The sequence below is a fragment of the Acartia tonsa genome, chromosome 5 (assembly GCF_053477335.1).
Source record: "Acartia tonsa isolate MP-2025a chromosome 5, ASM5347733v1, whole genome shotgun sequence".
In the NCBI taxonomy this organism is placed as follows: Eukaryota; Metazoa; Arthropoda; class Copepoda; order Calanoida; family Acartiidae; genus Acartia; species Acartia tonsa.
Genome location: NC_137264.1, coordinates 26,522,794 through 26,546,304, shown reverse-complemented (window position 1 = coordinate 26,546,304; position 23,511 = coordinate 26,522,794). Strand labels below are relative to the sequence as shown.

At 25.7% G+C, this 23,511-nt stretch overlaps 1 protein-coding gene across 1 annotated transcript in view; it reads right to left on the bottom strand.

Moving 5' to 3' along the window:
- Positions 1-1,913: 1,913 nt before the first annotated feature.
- LOC145320078 (uncharacterized) overlaps positions 1,914-23,511 on the bottom strand; it is a 116,104-nt gene continuing 94,506 nt past the window's right edge. Inside the window, exons 23-40 of the mRNA XM_080162519.1 lie at positions 23,136-23,217; positions 16,658-16,726; positions 15,717-15,803; positions 14,953-14,993; positions 12,771-12,871; positions 8,730-8,763; positions 6,135-6,149; positions 5,101-5,138; positions 4,733-4,834; positions 4,564-4,596; positions 4,046-4,097; positions 3,575-3,633; positions 3,171-3,260; positions 2,996-3,087; positions 2,738-2,784; positions 2,599-2,651; positions 2,288-2,364; positions 1,914-2,099 (exon numbers count right to left, since the gene is read on the bottom strand). Coding sequence (XP_080018645.1) covers positions 2,012-2,099; positions 2,288-2,364; positions 2,599-2,651; positions 2,738-2,784; positions 2,996-3,087; positions 3,171-3,260; positions 3,575-3,633; positions 4,046-4,097; positions 4,564-4,596; positions 4,733-4,834; positions 5,101-5,138; positions 6,135-6,149; positions 8,730-8,763; positions 12,771-12,871; positions 14,953-14,993; positions 15,717-15,803; positions 16,658-16,726; positions 23,136-23,217 — 1,160 coding nt within the window. The 3' untranslated portion in view covers positions 1,914-2,011. The remainder of the gene's footprint in view (positions 2,100-2,287; positions 2,365-2,598; positions 2,652-2,737; positions 2,785-2,995; positions 3,088-3,170; positions 3,261-3,574; positions 3,634-4,045; positions 4,098-4,563; positions 4,597-4,732; positions 4,835-5,100; positions 5,139-6,134; positions 6,150-8,729; positions 8,764-12,770; positions 12,872-14,952; positions 14,994-15,716; positions 15,804-16,657; positions 16,727-23,135; positions 23,218-23,511) is intronic.

The following is a 23,511-nucleotide window of genomic DNA, read 5'->3' as shown; positions in this document are numbered from 1 at the left end:
TCGAGTGTCAACCTATAAGAAATAGGCATGCTGTTTTAAAAGGTTGGAATAAAAATTATTATTTTTTGTCAATTCCTTTTTTCAGAGCATAAAATGAGAATAAATTTTTTAACATCATTATTGATTTCTAATTTAACATTTCATACAGTGGGTAATATTTATTTCAACATTTTTTGTCAATCAAATCAAGTGTCACAAAAATAATAATATTTAACATAAAAAAGAAATTTTTAAAATAATTTTGTTTTCTTTATTTGTTGAAGATTTAAGCCAAAGCTTTTTTTAAGGGGGAAGACCCTCCTCAACCCCCTCCTATAACGCTATCTTCTTTAAAACTTTCATTATTTCTGTAATTTATTCTAACTATCTTATAAATTTCAAAACATGAGATAAAAAGAAAATAATTTGCTGTACATTATTGAATAATTTAAAATTGTAAAAAAAATTCAAACATGATTATTAATTTTTAATACAAGAATATTTTTTCCTATATGATATGTTAAATTTAAATACAGGAATAATTTTGTACTGTGGAATTGAAGAAATAAATGTTGTACATTAGAGTGGCTTGATTTCAATGATTTTCTAATTTTAAATGTGCTATAAAAAAACGAAAAAAAATCATATAAAAAATAATAATTTGAATAAAACGAATTCACAAATGAATGTAGTTGCCAATAAAATTTAAATATCACGAAAAAAAATCACTAACTTTACTTCATAAAAAAAATTAGGAGGGGTATTTTAAAATCACCTCGTTTTTCTTGGTTTTCAAATTTTGTTGAGCTATACCGGCAAAGGAAAGTAAGCAAAATTGCCTGCTCTAGGGGGGAAATGAAAATCAAGGTAGTAGAGAATAAAATGATGCAATCCTGAAACTAAGAACCGGTTTTTTTCGGCATTTTCTGAATCCAGGCGTTAAAAACCGGTTCGTCACTAATGGGTTCATGAAATTAATTCTTTTTAAATCTAAAATAAAAAGTATTGTTGTTGAATTCAATGACCTCTCTTCATCTCAAGTGCCCCTAAAAGCCTCTAGGCCACAAGTACCAAATAATTATATTCTGAATTGTTTTATACAGACGAATGGACGTACAGACAGACACTAATTGTAGAGAATCTGTGTTATGTATTCTTAAAATAAAGTAACAGGATATACATTCTACATGTGTCTGTGTGTACTCAGGGATCTCACTAACCACTGAACCGATATAGTTTTCCTTTACACTTTAGCTTCTCATAGAACCTGGTAAGATTTATAACTATTTATAACTAAAAAAAATCACCCTAAGAAAATAATAAACCTCTCTTAAAATTTTTTCTTTAAAACTGTAAATAAAAGAGAGGGTTTGACTCCGCCCAAACTCAAGGGTTTCTGGATGCCTCTAGGGGCGTAGCTGCTTCAAGTATAGTGTAAAGTAGTAAGGTTTTTGTCTAAAGCTAAAGATTATAGAAATTTCGGGTCTGAATTGGTTTTACTTTTTAGGAAAGCTTTTTAAATATCTTGGGATGGGTTTGTGCTTTTTTTCTGACATTTTCCACCCGCCCTAGAGATTAAGGGCGAAGCAACTAATAGATTATACAAAAAAAAGCCTAAGATGATTAGTCCGATATAGTACAAAATAGACGCATAGGAAAAAATGATTAGTCTGGATGCGTCGGAAACGACGCCAAAAAAAACTTCTTTGGTATGCCACAAATTAAAAAATCTAAAAATACAAATTTCTTACAATCCCTTAAGGAAACTGTGTTTAAAATTTCATGCGATTCTGACGACAGAGAGAAGCTTTAATACTTAAAAAAAAAAAATTCTTGATTTATTTTTTATTAAGACTAGATTAATAATATTACATATAATTAACAGAAATCTTTGGTTTAAAAAAATATTTTAGGGATTCTAAACTGTAGGTAAAAGTAAAATGTCTAGTATTAAAAACAATATTTTTTGGGAAGACATTTTGATCAAATAAAATTTTTAAAAAATTATTACAAAAAAATTTGTGTTATTTTTTTATCCTATAAAACCAGCAAAAGGATTTAAAGATAAAGCAATTGTTTGAGTTACTGTTGTTAAAGAAGTGAGAACTGTTTCAACTAACCTAAAAAATGTTTTATAAAATTAACTATGTACCAAAGCATTAAAAAAGTTGATGATTTTTTCTTACTTGCGTAATGATTTTTGTAAATTTTAAATAAAAAAGGATACAACAAAAAAAAACACTTTTAGTAAATAACATTTAAAAAAAAAAAATTATTGTGTAATTTATAAAAAGTCTCAAAAACTTACTGTGTGTTAGTTAAAGTTGTTGTTATAGGAGTGTTTCTAAAAATAATTCTGTATTCTTGTGTGTTAGTTTTTAACGTCTGTAAAAAAAATATTTGTTATTTTTTTATTGCAATAACTTTAAAATTTTTTTAATTTTCTTTAGAAAAAAAACAAAAAAATTTTAAATAATTAAAATAAGTTTGTCTTAAAACGGTTTAAATAACTAAAAAAAAAAACACTTTGATTAATTTTTTTTAGTTACGGCCATAAAAAAATTTTAATTTATTAAAGTGTTTAAAATTAATTTTTTAAAAATATTTTATTAAACAAACCTGTGTAGAAAGTTCTATTGTTTTAACAACAAGTTGTGTAGTTGTTTTAAAATCTAAAAATATGATTAAAAATATTACTTATAATTCAATAAAGATATTTTTATGTTTAAATTGTGCAAAATTAAAAAAAAAGTTCTACCTTGGAGAAGAGGAAGTCCAGAAGGTACAGGAGGAAGTGCATCTAGTCTAGCATATAAGAATTTTTTAAAACGTTTAAAATTATTAACATAAAATTAAGATTTAAACTTTTGTTCTTCTTAGTAATAAAGTTAAATTGACAACATCTTAAAAAAAAAACATTAAATAACAAAGAAAAGTCCTAGCTCAAGAAAAAAAATTAGTATATTTAAAAAAGAAAATTTTTAAAAATGAAAAACAAAAATGCAAAAAACCTTACCTAGGAAGTAAAGTGCTCGTCACAATCTCAAATTTAGTTACTCTAGTTAAACCTATAGGTGTTAACAGTTCCGTAGAAAATTCTTTATTATCCTACATAATTAAAGGCATTAAAAATACAATCTAAATAAAATTTTTTTAAAAATATTTTATTTATGCATAATTTAAAAAAAAACCTGAATTAATTTTAGTGTATTTGTTTTGTAAACTGTTTTAGTTTCCACTTGAGGAATTGAATTTAATACCAACTGTGGTTTTAACGCTGCCTTTAAAAAAATATCAAACTAATTATTATAAAAATTTAAATTTAAATTCTATCTCAAATAAACTTGATAAAATATAGAAAACACGTAGAAAGTTTTTTTTGTCTTTGACTAACATAGATTTTTTTATAGCTACGCAAAGACGAAAAGTAGACGAAATAATTATTAAATTAAGATTTGTTTATATGTAACCTTAAATTAAAAAAAAAGGTTGTAATGTTTTAAATAAAATTTAAAAATTTAAAAAATTTACAAACAAACATTTTTAAAAAACAAATATTTTCACTGACTTGTTAAAATAGTAAAAACATTTTTACCTTAAGCTGTTGAAGATATTCTAATTGTTTGATATTTAAAGGTATATTTGCAAGGTTTTCTAACAAAAAATTTTTTTTATCAGATTTTTAAAAAATAACAATTTTTATTGCACAAATAAAAAAGTAAAATAAAATTTTGTCAATTTTTAAGTTTATTATGTTATTAAATTTGATGTTCTTTATATACAAATAACGATTTTTTGTTTGTTTACAAGTAAGTTATATGCTAAATTAAAAAAAAAAAAAAAAAAGACACGACATATTTTATTGTTCATTAATGCATGAAGTAAAATAATTAAATTAATACAGGTCAAATATATTTTTTAAAAAAATGTTTTGCAGTTTTGTATAATTAAACAAATGTAAAAGTGTTTTAATTTCTTTTTAAAAATCTTTTTGAAGCATAGTTTTTAACAAGTTTTTGTTTCAAAAATTTAAAAAATAAGTTTTAATTATCAATAACAATCTTACCTAAAGCAGAGACTGATGGAATAGATGACTGAAAACTTGGCTGTATTTGATCCTATTTAAAAATATTTATTTTTTAAAGTTATATACCTTAATGTCTACGCACAATTCAAAAATAAAATGAATAATATAACATAATTTTTTATGTATCTTATTCTTTACAAATAGTATTTAAGATAAGCCAACATTAAAAAAAAATTTAAAATTGTATGATATTTAACAGCCTAATGGTTAGTGAAATTATTCTGCATCAAGAAGTTATTTAACATATTTATAAAAACTTTGCTGTGAATCTTTTACATTTATATTTTAATTATTCAGTTTAATAATTTTTTAGAGCTTTGCTTTTATTGATTTTTAAATTCATATTTTTTTGTATGTTAATAACTCTTTTATTTATGTTTATACATCCAAGAATAATAAATTAATTCTGTTTTAATTTATGCAAATCAGCGAATAAGTAAAACTTAAATATAAGAAAAAATTTTTTTTACAAAATGAAAAAAGATTGTTTTTAAAACCTGAAAATCAACGGAATGAAATGGAAGAAAATCCTAAAAAAATATAGTATAAGTTTTTTTTTTAAAACATTTTTGTCGTTTTTTCCGAAATATTTATTAACTAAAAGAATTTTTTCAACTAAAGGAAAAATAAGATAGATTTTAGGTAATAAATTTGTTTTGCCCAAACCTTGTCTTTAAAAGGTGCAGGAGTTAAAAAATTTTCATCTGTGTTTATGTTTTTACTCCAGTTGTTTTGATGAAGAATGTTGTTTTCATTTTTTTTTTCAGCCTAAAAATAATTCTTGCAAAATTTAGGCAAATAAAAATGGAAATTTTAAAAATAACAAAAACAAAACAAAAAAGGAAAAAAGTGTATAACTTAAATAATTCTAAAACAAAAAATATGTTTTCTATTTAAAAAAGTATTTATAAATTTTTTTTTACCCTAATTTTTTTTGTATGTTTAAAAAAATAATTTTCTATATTATATTATATGCTTTAATTATTAATTACAGCCATTTAGATAAAAAAATTTGCTTTTGTAATTTAGTTTACCTCATCTGATCTTCGGTTTTCTTCATTTGCTTCTAATTCTTAAAAAATCGAAAATAATTTACTTAGTTTATTATTCAAAAAGAATTTTATCGCCCTTTTCTACCTCCTCTTTTTTTATACTTATTTCTTAAAATTTTGTCTCAGAATTTTTAAAAGCGAAGCTTTTCTATAATTAGGGTCGGTCCGTCCGTCCGTCCGTCACGGATAGCTTTTTTCGTTAATTTAGACATGTTAGAATTATCCTATCGCTTTCAAATTTTGCATGGTGATTCCTTTAGTAGTTAGGTACGATTTAGAAAGCATAGCAACTCTATAATCATTACCAAAATGTCCGTACGTCCATTTTAAACATGTTGATGTTTTTACTTTTTTGAATAGCTTTTTTCGTTTATTTTAGCATGTTAGAATTGTCCTATTGATTTCAAATTTTGCATGGTGATTCCTGTAATAATTAGGTACGAGTTAGAAAGCGTAACAACTCTATAATCATTACCAGAATGTCCATACGTCCATTTTAAACATGTTGATTTTTTTACATTTTTAACAACAACTTTGTATGTGACCTAATTATCCGATTAGTCTGATTTTTGGTATACTGATTCCTGGGACAACAAAGTACAATATTTTAAGCGAAGCAACTATATAATCAAGTCCTAAAAATGTAAGTATGTCCATAATCATTATCCTGTATCAAGCAGTTTTTTAACAAATTTACTTACAATTTTGCTTTGACTCTTATACATTCGCATTCTAATTATTCAGTTCTGACATCATACAAGTGTTAATGTCCGTTTGTCCTACCGTGTCAGAGCTTCGCTTTTATGGATGTTGTCATCCTTGTTACAATTAATTTCATTTTTTTCAATTAGTTTTTTTTTCTTAAAAATTTAAGTCTAAATGTTGCTTACAATTTTAAAAACTCTGATATTGCACGATTTTAGTTTTGCATAAATCCAAAAATATAAGAAATATACATAAAAAACTTTAAGATCAGATAATCAAAAAATAATTACAGATATTTACAACTACTGTACCTGAGCTAGAAGAACCTAAAATTAAAAGATATTAGCTTTTTTTACCAAAAATATGATAGTTTACCTTTAATTTTACACGAATTAAATAAATTTTTCAAATTTTTTTTTTCTTTATTTGTTGAATTTCAGAATTTAGGTTGACTATGGCCTTTAAGACACGCCAATCGCAACTTTGGTAGCAAATAACAGCCAAACAGTTTTTTGGAGGCTCAAAATGCATAAGTTATGAATTTTGGCAAAAAAAAACAAAAATTGCTACTTTGTACAGTTAATAACCATTAAATTTAGCTTTTAGTCGGCCGCCTGCTAAAAGCTTTCTTGCCAGCCGACAAGCCCTAATATTATATCCCTAGAACCGCCAGAATATGTAAAATTTTAATTAAGAAAAACATTTAGACCCTCTTATTGCAATTTTGTTAGATATGGCGTGTCTTTAAGACCAAAGTCAACTTAAATTCTAAAATGTAGGTTTAAATCCGTCAAATTATTAGAATTTACCAACATTTTTCAAATTAACATAAGTTTGTCAATTTTCAACCTTTTTTCACATTTTAAGTTGCTAAAAAGACCGGATTATAATCATTTTTTTTAATTTTAGGGGTCAAATCTAGTGTTAGGGATTCAGATCAGACCTTAAAGCAAAAATCATCATTAAGCGTACCCAAGGGGGCTTAATTTACAGATACCCCCTAAAAACCAGGGGTTTTTTTATATAAAAATTCTGGCCGGTTTTAGCCGGATCCAACTCAAATTTTGCATGGAGTCATCCTTTGGTATTCCTCACAGTTGATACTTGATCTGGCAAGATACCAAAAAATTGTAGCATATATACCCTTCTCTCTCTCCTGACGCTTTCTTTTTTTTGTAAAATATTTTAATAATTATTCCACTATGATCTTACTAGCGAATACGCTCCTAGAAGCCTCTAGGGAAACATAGGGGTAGGGGCGGTAAAAAAAAGTTTAAACTCTTCCTTGGACCTATAGGAAATTTCATTAAAAAGGAGAACCTTATTGGTTCAGTAACTAGCAAGATCCTTTGATACAGACAAAAAATCCTACTACTTTAAATAATGAATAAATTTATAAACATGACTATTTTAACTGTTTAGGCATTAAAAGATAAAAAGAAAATATTTTTTTGTATATTCTTTTAATTTTTAAACTGTAATAGTTATTTCTCGCATCGTATTATAACGGCTTTCCGCGGCTATAGAATGTACAATTATGAGATTAAAACTAGTTTTTTTAGCCCCGAGGTGACGAAGAAATCTGGATATAATACGATGCTAGACATAGTTTTTTCGTATGAATGAGAACCGGTTCCGATATACTGGATTCGAATAAATACGAGAAAAAATATTCCAGCATGATCTTTAAAATTTAATACAAGAATATTTTTTCTAATATGATCTGTTAATTTAAATAAAAGAATATTTTTTATAATATGATCTGTTAATTTAAATAGGAGAATAATTTTGTACTGTGTAATAGAAAAATACATTAAAGTGGTTTGATTTTCTAATTTTTAATATGATACGTACACTTTCTGTCTAAACATCAAAAAAAAACCTAAAAATGAGAAAAATGAGGAGGCCATGCCATTACATGTCAATTTTTAAGAAAGAATGTTTTTTTTTGGCTGGAAAGGGGGGTAAGGTGCAAATATTTTTTTCTTTCAAAGTATAGCTTTATGCACTTTCTTAAGTTAAAACCATTTTCTAATAATTAGGTTTCTTATATGATGTTTAAACAGTAAATGTTGATAACAAATTCAATTTTTTAAATTGATCCTCCCTAATGTACATTATTATAACTAAAGAATTTGAAGAATTTAGGAATTTTTTGTTGTATATGAAGTACGGTACCTTTAACATTATTTGGAACAAAATTTTGCAACAATATAATTTTTAGAAAGCTAATTTTATTATAAGAAGTTAAATTATCTATAACTAGCTTATTATATGTTTTGTCATTTGCTTCACATTTTATGATTGAAGAAATATTTACTTCAGTTAATTTATCCAAAAAAAGCTTTACCCTAAGATATTAAACAATTTTTAGCTTACTCATAATGTAAACTAAGTACCTTTGTCCTGTCTTTAATTATCTCTAAAGTATAAATAACAGTACAAAAGAGAAAGAAAAAGAGAACGAAATATACAGAGAAGTGAGGAAGGTGGGTAGAAAAAAAGACAAAACTAGACAAAGAGACACTGAGAGCAATAAAAAGAGAGAAGAAAGAAAAGTGAAAAAATAAGATGACAAATAAGCTTTCAGTGTTGTAAATTTTTTGGATAGAATTTTTTTAAATTTAAATAAAGATAAAAGATAAGACAAAATTAGCTGTCGTAATTTACGTAATATTTTTAACAAACGGGAAGAGATTTCTAAAAAATATTACTTACATTTTAATCACATGATATAATAAGAAATTTCTTCCTTCTCTGTCCCCAAAATGAGGAAAAACAGAGTAAAAAAAAAATCTTGATATATTACGTGATCAAAATGAAGCAAAATAAATTATTTAAAAAGCTTTCTAACATTTATGAATACAATAAATAACAATTAAAATATCTTTTAAATTAAATTGTACCTGTGATAGAGGTGTTAAGTTCAAGTGGAGGAGTCTAAAAAAAATTGAATATAATATATTACTTATAAAAGATATAAGATAAAAAAATTTAATTTAATTTAAAATCGGGTAACATAACTTTTTTATTTTTATTGACTGAAAAAGAATATCTAAATAATAATCACTATTCTTTATTCTAAATATAAATTCAAATCCTTCAAAAAACTTTTTAAGAATTGCAAGTTTTTTAGGTTTTTGGAATCAAAAGCCGTTTAAAATCATAAAAAGTTTTTAAAAAAATTCTTATTTTACTTTTACGTATTAGTATATCATTTTTATCTTGAAATGCCCTTTAAAAATTATTTGTAAATAGCACAATTTTTTTTGTCTGTTTTTAAGGATCTCAGTAAGTACTAAACCATTTAGATTATACTTTTTATTAAATATAAAAAATGCTGAAGTGGTTTTAGACTTAAAAGAAACACCTCAACGCACCTTAAAAAAATCCTTCTTTTCTACATTTTTTTTAGTAAATACAATTAAAAAATAAAATAAAATGCTATTTATAATTACGCATAGCCCCTTGAACCTTTTCTTTTAAATCGCAAAATAATACGCAATTTTATTTCACAAAAAAAAAAAATTTTTTAATTTGGACTTATTGGAACAAAATACCTAGAACTTAAAGCAAATGTAGTAAAACTAGAGAACAGCATGATAAAATAGAAATAAGATGAAATAAATTTATTTTTAAAAATTAATTTTTAAAGTTTGCAAAAAAGCAAACATTATTAATTTTAAAATCCAATTATTTAAATTATGCCTTGTTTTATTATTAGGGAGAAAAGACCAAATAAGTGCAAGCTATATATCTAGCATCGACCATCAATGAATTTAAGAGTTTAACTAGAAGAGTTACCGTGCTGAAAAGGTCTTAGGATATAAGTCAGACTTAATTCTGGTTACCTTTAACATTTTAAAGGGTTTACGTAGGGCTAACAATTCTTCCAAAAAAAACTTGCTCACGTTTATTCCGCACAAAATAAAGACTTTAGGCTCATAAACGAAGTAGAAATTGGCTAGAAAACCCGCTAACAGACCATTTAGGCAGATGATTCTGAATTTTCGCAGACTAGCAAAAATTTGCACCTGACAATGTTTCAGTCAGGCCAGACCGAAAACATTTGCCAAGAAATACTACAAGCTAAGGGGAACATCATGGCTATCACTAAATCAAGAATAACAATAGATGGAGAGTTTAAATATCATTCTAGCTGAAAAATAATAATATTAGGGCTAAATGAATGCAGAAAAATATAACTAAGAAGTGGCTCTTATATTAAACAAAAAAAAAGCAAGTAATGATCAGTTGGCAATTTTATGGTTCTAGAATTAGAAAAACTTATTCTAAATCCTCAAACTGAGAATTATAGTAGCATATTCTTTTACAAAACAAGCAGATAAAGAGGTCATATGACCATTTGACTCTGTATTTTAGTATGGTCAACAAGAAAAGGACCTGACATTGCTCCTAGGCGATTTTAGTGCTCAAATGGGAAGTAATACTTAGAATTTAGAAAAAATCCTAAGCAGATAAGAGTAAAGATTAAGTAATGGTATTAAAAACAAAACTGTCATTATAAGAACAATTTTAAACACAAGAAGATTCATATTGTTACCAAAACAAATTTTTTTTTAACCAAATAGACCAAATCTGTGTATCTAGACGTTTCTTGTCAGGGTTGAAAGAAAAACTGATGGTAATTCTAAAGTTCTGTTAAGATTCAAAAAGCAGGACAAAAAAATATAATTAAACATTTTTTTAAACTCTGAAAAGCTAAAAAGCTCATTCTCAAAAACAGATTTGAGTTGCTGATTCTTCAAGGTAAAGATGTATATTTGGCAAAAGATTATAAAGATGCTGACCAAGAAAAATTAGGTTTTACACCGGCTAAGCAAAAGAAGTTTATCACCTTAAGACTCTGAAGATAAATAAGACAAAAGACACTTTCTAGAAAATTTCCAAATTTTAAAACTGCTCAGCAGGGAAATTTAAAGATGTGTTAGAATTAACAAAAAAAAGAAACACCTACAAAACTTTGCTATGCAAGCAGAAAATGATGCTAAATAAATAGAATGATCTAAGATGTTTACACAATTTAGGATTACACATCAGAAACAAGGATTGTTTACTCCTTAAAATTAATGCAAATATTCTAAATTCTATTGGGCAAAGCATTTCAGTAAACTGCTAAATGTTCCAGTTTTAGAGAAAAAAAACTGAGTTTTTACTCTCAGATACACTTGAAATGACTGTTAAGCGTCAAATTTTTGAGAAATTAAATAAGGCATTAAAGGTTTGAAAATTACAGGGCAACAAGACCTGATAATTACCAGCTGAGAAAAAATTGTGTAAACTTCATTAGGAGTTAGAAATGTTACGTATTAAGGTAAACATTCAATTTTTTTTTGTAATTATAACGGGAAGACAGGAATGAATTCTCTCTTCCTTTTTTTTCCTCCTTGGCATTGACTTTGCGGATAACATGGTTAACAAGCAATAGATTTCAAATGACTTAGCTGAAACTTTCAAGAAAGTTGGACTTGAAATAAAATTTTCTAAAAACTAAAGCACAGATATTAAATGCAAACTCCACAGAACTAATAACTATTATAAACTAAATTCTTGAGGATGTAAATTACTTTAAGCATCATGGAGTTAAAATTAATGAAGCTGTACGTACTTTGACTGGTGTTAAAGCTAGAAAAAACAAATCTAGCTTTTGCCATCTGAAACAAAATTTAAAATTCCGTCAACATCTCCAAAAAGATCAAGTTAGGACTTTATAGTCACATTTTCTCCCTGTTTTGCTGTAAAGGGCCAAAACTTGGTAAATAATTAGAGCGAGTTACAGACTTTCTTCAAAAAATGTATTCGGAGAATTCACAAAATCTTTTGGTCAAACAAAATAACAAATGCTGTGCTTGTAAATTGTTTTTTTTTTAATTTTACTGTTTTTAGGAATTTACTTTTATTTAGTTTTTCATAATCATATTATCAAACAAACAACCTAAAAGTATTTTTTACATTTTCAATTTTATTTTACAACAATTTAAGTAAAGCTTTTAAAAGAATTTTTCTAGATCTTTTGGTTAAAGGAAGCCTGCAAGAAATACCACGCTTTAACTGCTGAAAGACTGCCACAAGTAGACCAAATACCCCAAATTTGAAGCCTTCAGCTTCTATAACAAAAAAGTTCTAGGCATTTTAAAATGACATTTTGTGTACAACAGAAATTTTGAAAGAATTGCAATGCTCATGTTGAAAACTTTAAAATTAAACTACGTGGCCTAGAAACAAAATTATAAGCTTATTTTTGTCATAAATTTAGGTTTCCAGTAACAAATTATATTTTTACAATAAAAATACCCATTTTTATAGTCAAAATCATTAAAAAAAATTAAGTTTTACTTGCGTTGTACCGAATATACTGTAGCCAATCAGAAGGCTGAATCAGCTTAACAACCAATCACAGCTAAGCTTGTATTAGTTTACCCCTTTGTTTCCGCTATGATTTTCGTTTAAAAATGCAATTTAAATTGAATTTTTTTCATAGATTTTGACTATGAAATGTGGTGTTTTTATTGTAAAAATGTAATCAGTTACAGACAATCTAAGTTTCTGACAAAGATAAGGTTATAATTTTATGTCTAGGCAACGTAATTTAATATTGTTTTTTCTTTTATGAGCATTGGAAATCTTTCAAAAATTCCATTGTACATAAAATGCTATTTTGAAATGCCTAGAACTTTTTTGTTATTGAAGCTGAAGGCTTATAATTTGGGGTATTGGGTCTTCTTGTGGCAGTCTTTCAGCAGTTAAAGCGTGTTATTTCTTGCAGGCGTCCTTTAAACAAAATAACATATGCTGAGCTTCTAGAGCGCATTGATATGTTGACATATAACAGAGAAAATCTAGATAGTTAAAGAAAATTAAAGAATTAATTTGCGTGGTCTATGTTCTATAAAATTTTTTTTTTTAATTCAAAGTGTTAAACTTACCTTTTTACTTGCTTTTGCTTCAATAGAAAAAACTTGCTTAGAACTGTCAAGTTCAAGATGGTCATATGTTGGCAAATCTATTTTCTTCCCAACTCGGAATTCTGTTTCAGATAAAATTATTAAAAATATAATGCATTAGATGAATTTAAAAAATATTTTTTAAAATATGATACATTTTGATTAGGAACAAAACACAAAAGGTCTTTACTAAAAGTTCACCCCTACAATAAATTTTTATTAGCAAAGCTACTCTAAAATTTGAAATGTCCGTTTATCCGTCTGTTTTAGTTTGGGAAAAACGTGATTTTCTCGGCTCCTATAAACAAAAACATTCTTATTATTAAGGAGCACAAACATGTATGGCAATTGGACAGCTTTTTAGCAAGTTTCAGGCTATTTTTGTATTTTTAAAATTTTTTTTTTATCATTGGTGTTGATGGTCTGATTTCAAATTTTTTTATTGGTAAAGATATCAAAATTAAATATCCTGTCGTTTAATGAAAACAACTATAACGGTCAGACTACATTTAAGCAGGTTTTAGGCTTTTTTTGTATTTTTCACATTTTTCTCTATACTTTTGGTGTTTATGGTCTTATTTGCACAATTTTTTCAGTTATAAGTATGAAAATTTAAATTTTTGTTAGTAAAAAAAAACTATGACGGTCAGATTACATTATAGGAAGTTTTTTTTTGGCTTTTTTGTATTTTTTACATTTTTCTCTATATTTTTGGTGTTTTTGGTCCCATTTTACAATTTTTTTAGTTATAGGTATCAAAATTAAATTTCCTGTCGTTTAAAGAAAACAATTATGACGTTTAGACTGCTTTTTTTGCAGTTATTTTAATTATTTTTAAATTTTTCCCTTATTTTACATATCTACTCTATAATTTTAAATGTCCGTCTGTTTTAGTTTAGAGAAAACGTGATTTTCTTGGCTCATATAAAAAATAAATTTTTTTTACAACATTCTTTTTATTAAGGAGATTATTTTTTTTTGTATATTTAACATTTTGTTCCATATTTTTGGTGTTTATGGTCCAATTTCTACAATTTTTTTAGTTATAAGTATTATACTTAAATTTTCTGTCGTTTAAAAAAAACAATCATTTTTATTTGTTTTACATATTTTAATATTTTTAATGTTTTTGGTCAAATTTTAAAACTTTTTTTTGGATATCAGTATCAAAATATTTTTTTTCATTTGTTTGAGCATTTTTAATGCATATTACTTTATTACTTTGACCGTCATCATTATATAAACATGTATTTATTTTTTCAAAAATCTGTTCTTGTTTAAAAAAAAAAAAAAACACTTAATATCTACTTTTATGTAATTTTTATACATGATGTTTGTGCTTAGCTCTTGTGCTCCTTGTTTACAAAAAAAAGTTTGGCCTTACGAAAGTTTTTTTTGGATTTAAAACCTTTTTGTTGGGTAGCCAAAAGTTACACAAAATGTCCGAAAATAATAAATAATTAAATATTAAAAAACAAAAATCGTTATTTTTTTAATAGACTTACGAACATGTTAACAAATAAAAAAAAAATTCCACACCAGATGATAAAAAAAAAACATTTTAAATTTTTTTTTAGAATTAAATTAGAAACAATAAAGTCATAAAAATTATAAAAAAATATGAAAAAAGCCAAAAAAAAACTGCACAAAGGCAGTAAAACTGCTTTTGATATTTTCTAAAAACGACAAAAAAATATATTTTAATGTTCTTTTCTAAAGAAGTTTTAAAAATTGGAACTTAAACCCAAAATATGAAAAAAACCCACAAAATGTTAAAAAAAAACCTAATAAAAATTAGGCTTTAACCATTATTTTTAAATTTAGTTAAAAAATGTAAAAAAAAAAATTAAGGAGGGTGAATTTTTCATTTTTAAGGGGGTTAAGGGTGTCCAATTCTTTAAGAAAATAGTTTTAAACCTTCCCGGGACTTATGAGAAACTACCCTGTTAAGGAAAACCCGATCGGTTTTATAGTTGTTATTTTTTTTTGAATATCAAATATCTTATCCTAGTTTTTAACAAATTATAAATCTAAGATATACTGTGAAATTTTTAGGTAAGTTTTCGGTCAAAATATAAAAAAAATTATAGTTTAAATACTTTTATTTTTTATTTATTTCTTTGATTTATTTTAGTTTATGAATAAACATTTAAACGCTCATTACCTTTTGCTTGTGGTAAAACAGTAGCAACTGGCAAAGTCACACTAAAAATAAATATTTTATGAAAGAAAAAAAAATTGGTTAAATACTAGCTTGATTTTTTTGAAAAAAAAACAGTTACAGTATTGTTTTTAAAATTTTTATTAGCTTTTTTAATAAAATTATTTGTTTTTATGCTATTTTGATGATACATTAAGCTGTCAATATAAAGATAATTTTTTTTATACGTCATGCTGTAAAAACAGCTTTGAAATGAAATATATTATCAAAAGTACTTTTACTAATATTTTTCACTGAAACGGTAGGACAAACGGACATTAACATTTGTTACGTGTCTGAACTGAATAATCAGAATATAAAAACATAAGAGTTAAAGCAAAATTTTAAGTAAATTTGTTTAAAAACTGCTTTATACAGGATAATGTTTATACACATACTTACATTTTTAGTACTTGATAATAAAGTTGCTTTGCTTATGATATTGTTATTTGTTGTCAAAGGAAAATTTGTTGTTAAAAAGTAGAAAAAGTAACATGTTTAAAATGAACGTACGGTAATTATTATAGAGTTGTTTTGCTTTCTAAATCGTACCTACTACACAAATTACCGTGGGAACAGTTCGTACATTTCTAAATTAACGAAAAAAAAGCTATCTATCTCAGACGAAAGGACGTACGACGGACCGACCCTAATTATAGAAAAGCTTTGCTTTTAAAAATATGTTCTTGAAAATAATAAAAGAGTAAATTTGAATAATTTTTACAAACCTCTTAGTTGGAGTAATAGTTTGTGTACTGGTAACTGTTATAAACCTGGTGCTCTTCCCATCCGAGATATCAAATGTATATGGAGATCTTAATGTTTTAAAAAAATTATTTATGGGAAGAAACTTTTAACTTTTTGTCTTAAAAATTTTAGAATTTTTTTGCATTGGCATTAGCAGATAACATTATCATATTTTTATGTCTATTTATATTCAATTTTGTATACTTAATTTTAAATATTTTTATTCGCAATTATTTTTCTACCCAGAAACTTAGAAATTTTAACTCTGACCCGGTTTTTTTTTAATTTAATAAATATATAAAGTTGAATAAAAAAAATTTTTTGGTAAGAATTTTAATTTTTTTAAAAGCAATTTCTCCTAAAAAAACTGTTTTTATCCCTAGACCTTTCAAAAGCTTTTTTGTAAAAAAAACCTATTAAACTAGGTAGTTTGAAAGATCTTTTACGACAAAAAAAGCTCACTACTATAAGATTTGATATTAAAATAGTTAGCAAGACTGCTTTTTTTGACACTAAAATATGTCCTATAGCAAGTAGCGCACCACAAAATTTAAGAAACCGAGTTCAAGTCCCTCTAAAGACAATTAATTGACAAGTGCTGTCGTAACTTGTAATAACGTTTCCTTTCTTGTGATGCCTTAAAAGGCCAAGGACGAAATTTTAAAAAAGCCATGATTTTAAATATCAAGCATAAATCATAGTTTATTTGTCTAAAAGAGCTATTATTTACTGGTTTTTTAGGCCTTACAAATCAAATATTAACTAGCAATATTAAATTTTTCTTTTAATAATACTGAATTATTTTTATCCTAGTTTTTTTCTTATTTCTAGTCCCTGCGGGAGGCTTTGACCATGCGATGCAATTAACTAACCTTTAAAGCTGTAAAATTTGACAAAAAAAACTATACCTAAAAATAATTACCTAATTGTCAAAACTTGTAGCAAATTTTGTTCTGAAGTAACAGTCAGAGCATCCAAAGTTGTTAGCAACCTTTAAAAAATAAAGATGTAAACTTAAACTGTTTAATATTAAACATAATAATAAAAGAGTTAATTATTATAGGGACATACCTACTATAAAACAAGAATAACAACATTCGTAATAATTTTTCTAAAATTAGACGGTACGACAAACACAAATTAGCACTTGGAGAGTGTCAGAACATTAATTTATAAGCATGAACACAAACTTGTATAATTAAAAGCAAAATTTGTAAGATTTGATTATACCTTAATCTTGTATCTTGTTAAAATCATTCTTAAAATTGCAAGACATAAATAATATTATTATATAAAATTTTGTTTAAAAAGGTTAATTATCAGCTTTTTAAAAAAAGAAGTATTAACTTTTTTATTACGATTATAAAGTTTCTTTTTTTTCTAAAAAATCATCATAGAAAATTTAAAATTAATATAAAAATTCTAAACATCCTAAATTTACAATATTAACTAATAGACGTACAGATATACTAACTGACTAACTGACGTGCTAAGCTTTGTTAATAAAAATATTTAAAATAAACGCTTAATATTTAAATAGTTATTCATTACATCGTATAAACATATTTTTGCTGATATAAAAAGTACAATATTTTTATTTAAACCCTGAAATGACGAAAACACGTCAAACACTTTATTAATCTTTTTTTTACATACGTAAAAAATGGATATATTATGATACAATACTTTATTTTTCATCATTTTTATAATAAATTAAGTTTTTTTCTTAGATGTCTTTTCCTCAGCTTCTTGTCTAAATTTTGATCTAATTTTCATCTCTTTTAAATTTTTTTTTTGTAAGTGACTTCGTATAAACATATTTTTGCTGATATAAAAAGTACATTATTTTTATTTAAACCCTGAAATGACGAAAACACGTCAAACACTTTATTAATCTTTTTTTTACATACGTAAAAAATTGATATATTATGATACAATACTTTATTTTTCATCATTTTTATAATAAATTAAGTTTTTTTCTTAGATGTCTTTTCCTCAGCTTCTTGTCTAAATTTTGATCTAATTTTCATCTCTTTTAAATTTTTTTTTTTGTAAGTGACTATAATTTTGATTTAAATATTAGGTTTCAATGATTAAAAAACTAGATAAGCGCGCCGATTAAAAACCGCTAATTGGTCTGAAATATTTGAAAAAATCTATTTAGTAGAAATCCTAAATATACTGTGTATCTATGTCTGTTAAAAAATTAGAATTATACTTAACTAAAAAATAGAATAAAGAACTGATTTGTCTGTGAGGATTATGCTGACTAAAAAGTCATATATTAGTGTCAGTCAGTCTGTTTATTATACAAAAATTGTAGTAATTAAAGTTTTAATTAACTGCTATTAATTATTTGTATATATTTCTATATCGATTTTACAACTAATGTTTTAACCACAATGTCCGTCTATCTTATTAGATTTTTATTAGCTTTACTAAGTAAATGTATTTTATTATACTTAAGTTAAATTTCTTTGTATCAAAACTACTTTAATTTAAATGTTAGTCCGCTAGTCTGTTGTCACCTTTGTAAAGCTTTAAAATTATTTAGAAATTCTGTGATTAATATCTCATCCAAAGTTAGGCCACAGTTTATTTTTGAATTATGGGAGTTTTTTTTTCATTGCTTGACATAAACTTTGGCTGTCACTGCTTTTTATTAAACTAGCGACTTCGCCCTTAGCTTTTAGGGGCTTTGCCCTATGTAGTTTGATCAAACCAATTTTTTGTATTTAAGAATTAGAAGAAAAATTTTTTAAAAAATTTATCTTTGGTGGGGGATAGTCGACCTCACTATTTTAGTTTTAGTTTTAAAAAGAAAAAAAAAATTAAGGAAGGAAGAATTTTTTATTTTTGGGGGAAGTTAGGGGCGACCCCCCAAAAAATAGTTATAAAACTTCCCGGGATCTATAAGAAGCTACCTTGTAATGAAGAACCTAATCGATTCAGCGGTTAGCGAGATCCTTCGCTACACACAAACAAACAGACAGACATCGTTCTTTGTATTATGGATATTTTTAAAATGCAAAGCATCTTTATAAATAGTAATGCCCGTCTGAAGGGGTAACACAATTTCTAATATGCAATAAAATGATTAGCAGTTCTATTTTTTTTAACATACTCTAAAATGTTGAGCATCTAATATTTAATTTACTTGTTCCGTCAGCATGTCAGTAATACCCTAAAAAATGAGTATCTACTCAATTCCTAATTTAGTATGTTAGTATGTCTGTAAACATTCAGATGACATCAATTTCTGTAGAGAAATGTGCATTTTATTTTATTTTAGTTTGAAGTCTAACCGCTAGTCCTTCAAATATAATAACACGATATGTATGTTTTTGTCTGTCTGTTTGCACTTAAAAATCTCGCTTTTAAACTCCCTTTAAGGATAATTGAAGCAGTATGAGTTTTAAACACCTGACCTTTGGAAAACTCGAGCTCATTTATGGACATCTATTTCCTAGATCTGTCATGGATCTTGATGCAAAAATGCAGGCCGTTTTGTAAATATTAAAAATTTGAAAATTTTATTTGATAAAAGTTATTGCAAATTTAAGTATTAAATAAATTATAAAAGGTTTAGGTTTGTTTTGTAACAGGTCAGGAATTTTGTATTGAAGAAAAAAAGGTATAAAATAAGTATATATGACCATAATAGAAAACATTTTGAATCAATTGCAGTTCATAATAAAATATTGCTAAAAACAAATGCTGTGTCAAGGTTCCTGGATCCAGCAGCAAGAATAAATTCCTAAATTCGAGGTTCCTTTAATTGTTTAATTGTGGGATAAACAAACATTAACATTTTTAAAGTGCTGAAACTAAATAATCAGAAAATAAATGTATAAAATTCGGAATAAGATTAAAAGTAAATTTGTTGAAAAACTGCTTACGTACAGGAAAATGTTGAAGGACATTTTTACATTTTTAGGACTTTGCCATAGAGATGATTCATTTATAACGTTGTATATTGTTGTCCTTAAAATCAGTATTCTAAAATCAGATCAATCGGAAAAATTTGTCGGTCAAAAAAGTTAAAATCAACATGTTTAAAATAGACGTACGGACATTCTGGTAAAAAAAAGGGTAATGAAAATTAAAAAAGGAAACATTGCTTAATATCAGGATTATTTCACACCTGGTAGTGGCCAGGATTAAGCATAAGTTATGCAACATCCAGGAACTTTGTAATATTGCTAGGAAACAGAAAGCATTCGTTGACTTATTTTTAAAAAACCGGCTAGATTTATTGCATTAAGATCCATGGCAGATCTATATAGGAAATAAACGTCTATTAATGAGCTCGAGTCTTCCAATATTGTCATAGTGCTCTAATAATCCTGATTTAACTCTCATTCCATTGCAAAAAACGCGATATTAAAATTGTTAAAATATCCATTTAATTGCCATTTTTTAAGAATGTCAAGCGTGAGAAAATTTTTCGAATGTGAGAACCATTTAATTTGATTTAAATGGTACATATTTCATTTAAATTCATTTTTTGGACCCGTAGGAAAGTTTTTGGAATGTAAGAACCATTTAATTTTTATTGAATTTCATTTTTTGGAACTGTAGGAAAAAACAGGAGAATAAATATGTTTTAGTATAAAGAAATGTTTTATCGGTTTTAAGCCTTTTCCATTCGATAGATCTTTTCGACTTTGGAAAAACTGTCAGACCAAATTTTTGAAATTCAATCTGTGAAAAAAGATATTTAAGTTTGAATTTTTTGTTTTGAAAATATTATTTTACATGTATTGATGCCATCTTGGATTTTAATAATTTTTTTTTGTTAGAAGATTTTTTTTCTAAATTTTTTTTTTTTAATTAAATTTTTACTATAAAAAAAAAACTTTGAACCTAAATTGACCAACAATTCAAAAATTTATCAACTTTATATATTTTTTAAATTAAAAAAAAACCGGGTCAGAGTTAAAATTTCTAAGTTTCTGGGTAGAAAAATAATTGTGAATAAAAATATTTAAAAATAAGTATACAAAATTGAATATAAATAGACATAAAAATATGATAATGTTATCTGCTAATGCCAATGCAAAAAAAACCTAAAATTTTTACATTTTTAAGACTTTGCCATAGAGATGATTCATTTATAACTTTGTATATCAGTATTCTAAAATCAGATCAATCGGAAAAATTTGTCGGTCAAAAAAGTTAAAATCAACATGTTTAAAATAGACGTACGGACATTCTGATAAAAAAAAAGGGTAATGAAAATTAAAAAAGGAAACATTGCTTAATATCAGAAATATTTCACACCTGGTAGTGGCCAGGATTAAGCATAAGTTGCTGGCAACCAGAAAAGTTAAACATTGGTGGCTCCAGAAATATTTCTTGTTATGCTACATCCAGGAACTTTGTAATATTGCTAGGAAACAGAAAACATTTGTTGCCAGCAATATTTTACCATGAACTGCAGTTAATCCAAAATATCCTATTTAATACCTATATGAGTGACAACTTTTTCTATCTTTTACTTTATGAAATATTTTTGACTTATTTTTTATAAAACGGCTAGATTTATTGCATTAAGATCCATGGCAGATCTATATAGGAAATAAACGTCTATTAATGAGCTCAAGTCTTCCAATATGGTCATAGTGCTCTAATAGTGCTCTAATAATCCTGATTTAACTCTCATTCTATTGCAAAAAACGTGATATTAAAATTGTTAAAATATCCATTTATTTGGCATTTTTTAAGAATGTCAATTCAATCTGTGAAAAAAGATATTCATAGTTAAATTTTTTATTTTGAAAATATTATTTTACATGTATTGACGCCATCTTGGATTTGAATAATTTTTTTTTTGTTAGAAGATTTTTTTTCTAAATTTTTTTTTTTAAATTAAATTTTTACTATAAAAAAAAACTTTGAACCTAAATTGACCAACAAATCAAAGATTTTTCTTTTTAATTTGGAAGATTTTTTTTTATTTTTAATTTTTATGTTCAATAAAAACACAACAGTGAAAAAAATGAAAATTAAATGAAAAAAAGTTTAGTCATTTTATTCAAGAAATTATTTGCTAACATCACCTTTTTGTTGCAATAGAAAATTAAGCATAAATGGATATTTAAATCTCAAGGTATTAAATGATCGAGCGATAGCTTATCATTCTATACCAAGGGATTTAAATATGCATTTATGCTAAAACCTTTAATCTATTTGTTTATGGAATGAATTAAGTTTTTCACTTCATGTTGATATTTGAATTACATTAAAGTATCTTTATCTAATAAACAAAAATATGCGTAAATTTAAGAAAACTCTTTTTTAAAAGAATTCGATTGTGGAGACACTTCCTTTGTGTGTTCAAATATTTAAACTAAAATTTAAATCATTTAATTTGGTGATGATAATGTGAAAAAAAATAATTAAAAAACTCTTTTTAAAATCATTTAAATTATTGAATATTGGCGGGGGAGGTAAATTGATAAATAAATATGTACTTATAGAAAACTAGCCAATAGCAAGTTAGTTATATTGAGTTAACTCTAGTATATGCATATTGAAGAATATAACTTAATGATGTCCGTCCGTCCGTCTGGGACAAAGTAAGGGAAACGTAATTTTCTCGGCTCTAATAAAAGATAGACAGCTGAAATTTTTAGTGAAGATTCTTATAACATATGTCCATCTATTCATTGTTTTGTCCATCAGTCTGTTAATTAGGGGTGCTAGATCGATTCCTACATTTTCATGTTTTCATGATTTTTTCAACTTCTTTTTTTATGGGCTGAAATTTTTAAGGATGGCTTAAATTTATATACTACATATTTTATTACGATTTTATATTAATTGGGGTGCTAGATCGAATCCTAGATTTTTAGGTTTTCTCGATTTCTATTAATGATTTGCAGCTGAAATTTTCAAGGATTTAATTTGCTCAAATATTACATATTTTTAAGAAGTTTTATCAAGATTTGTCGAAAAATTGCGGTGCTAGATCGATTCTTAAATTTTTAAATTTTCATAATTTTTAATTTTGCGTGATTTTTAAGGTTTCCTGATTTCTCTATTTTAAGATTAATGTTTATTGTATGACACTGCTTTATAGTAATTTTTCCCGACATATTTTCAAAATTTTTTAGCTTCGCTACTTATCGATGTTGTCATCCTTGTTGTAATTACAGCTAGTCACGATAATCTGAAAAGTCAAGTTCAGATATTCACTTCGCTTTCCTAATTTTCCCCTAAGTAAACAAAGTCCCTGTACACAACCTCAATTCCCCCAAAACCTTGTCACTTTTTTTTTCAACTTTTTACATTTAATAAAATACTTAAATCATAAAAAACAAGCCTACAAGTTGATAAAAAAGCACATAAAGTTGCCTTTCTCATGAAACAACATATTAAAAAATTGCTAATATTACCTGTTTAGTTCAGCTTGTTCAGGAGTTAGATCAACATCAACTTCTAATATATTTTCTTCATTTGTGATTTCAGTATTGTCTTTACCAAAACTCAATGATTTAATAAATATTGGTGACATATTTAATGATATGATTTTGTACTAATACTAATTCGAGTAATTCTAAAATATATATGGTATGAATGGATTTGTCTTGTTTTGTTTCTAAATAATGTTGTACTGATGGTATTGCATCTTGTTTGGAAATGTTGGTATATAAGGAAACTACATCTATAGTAACAAGGATGTGATTGCCTTTAAGATTTCCAGATTGAATTATGTTTTCACAAAGGTCCAGGAATTCTCTTGTGTCTTCAAGGTAGGAAGGTAATGTTTAG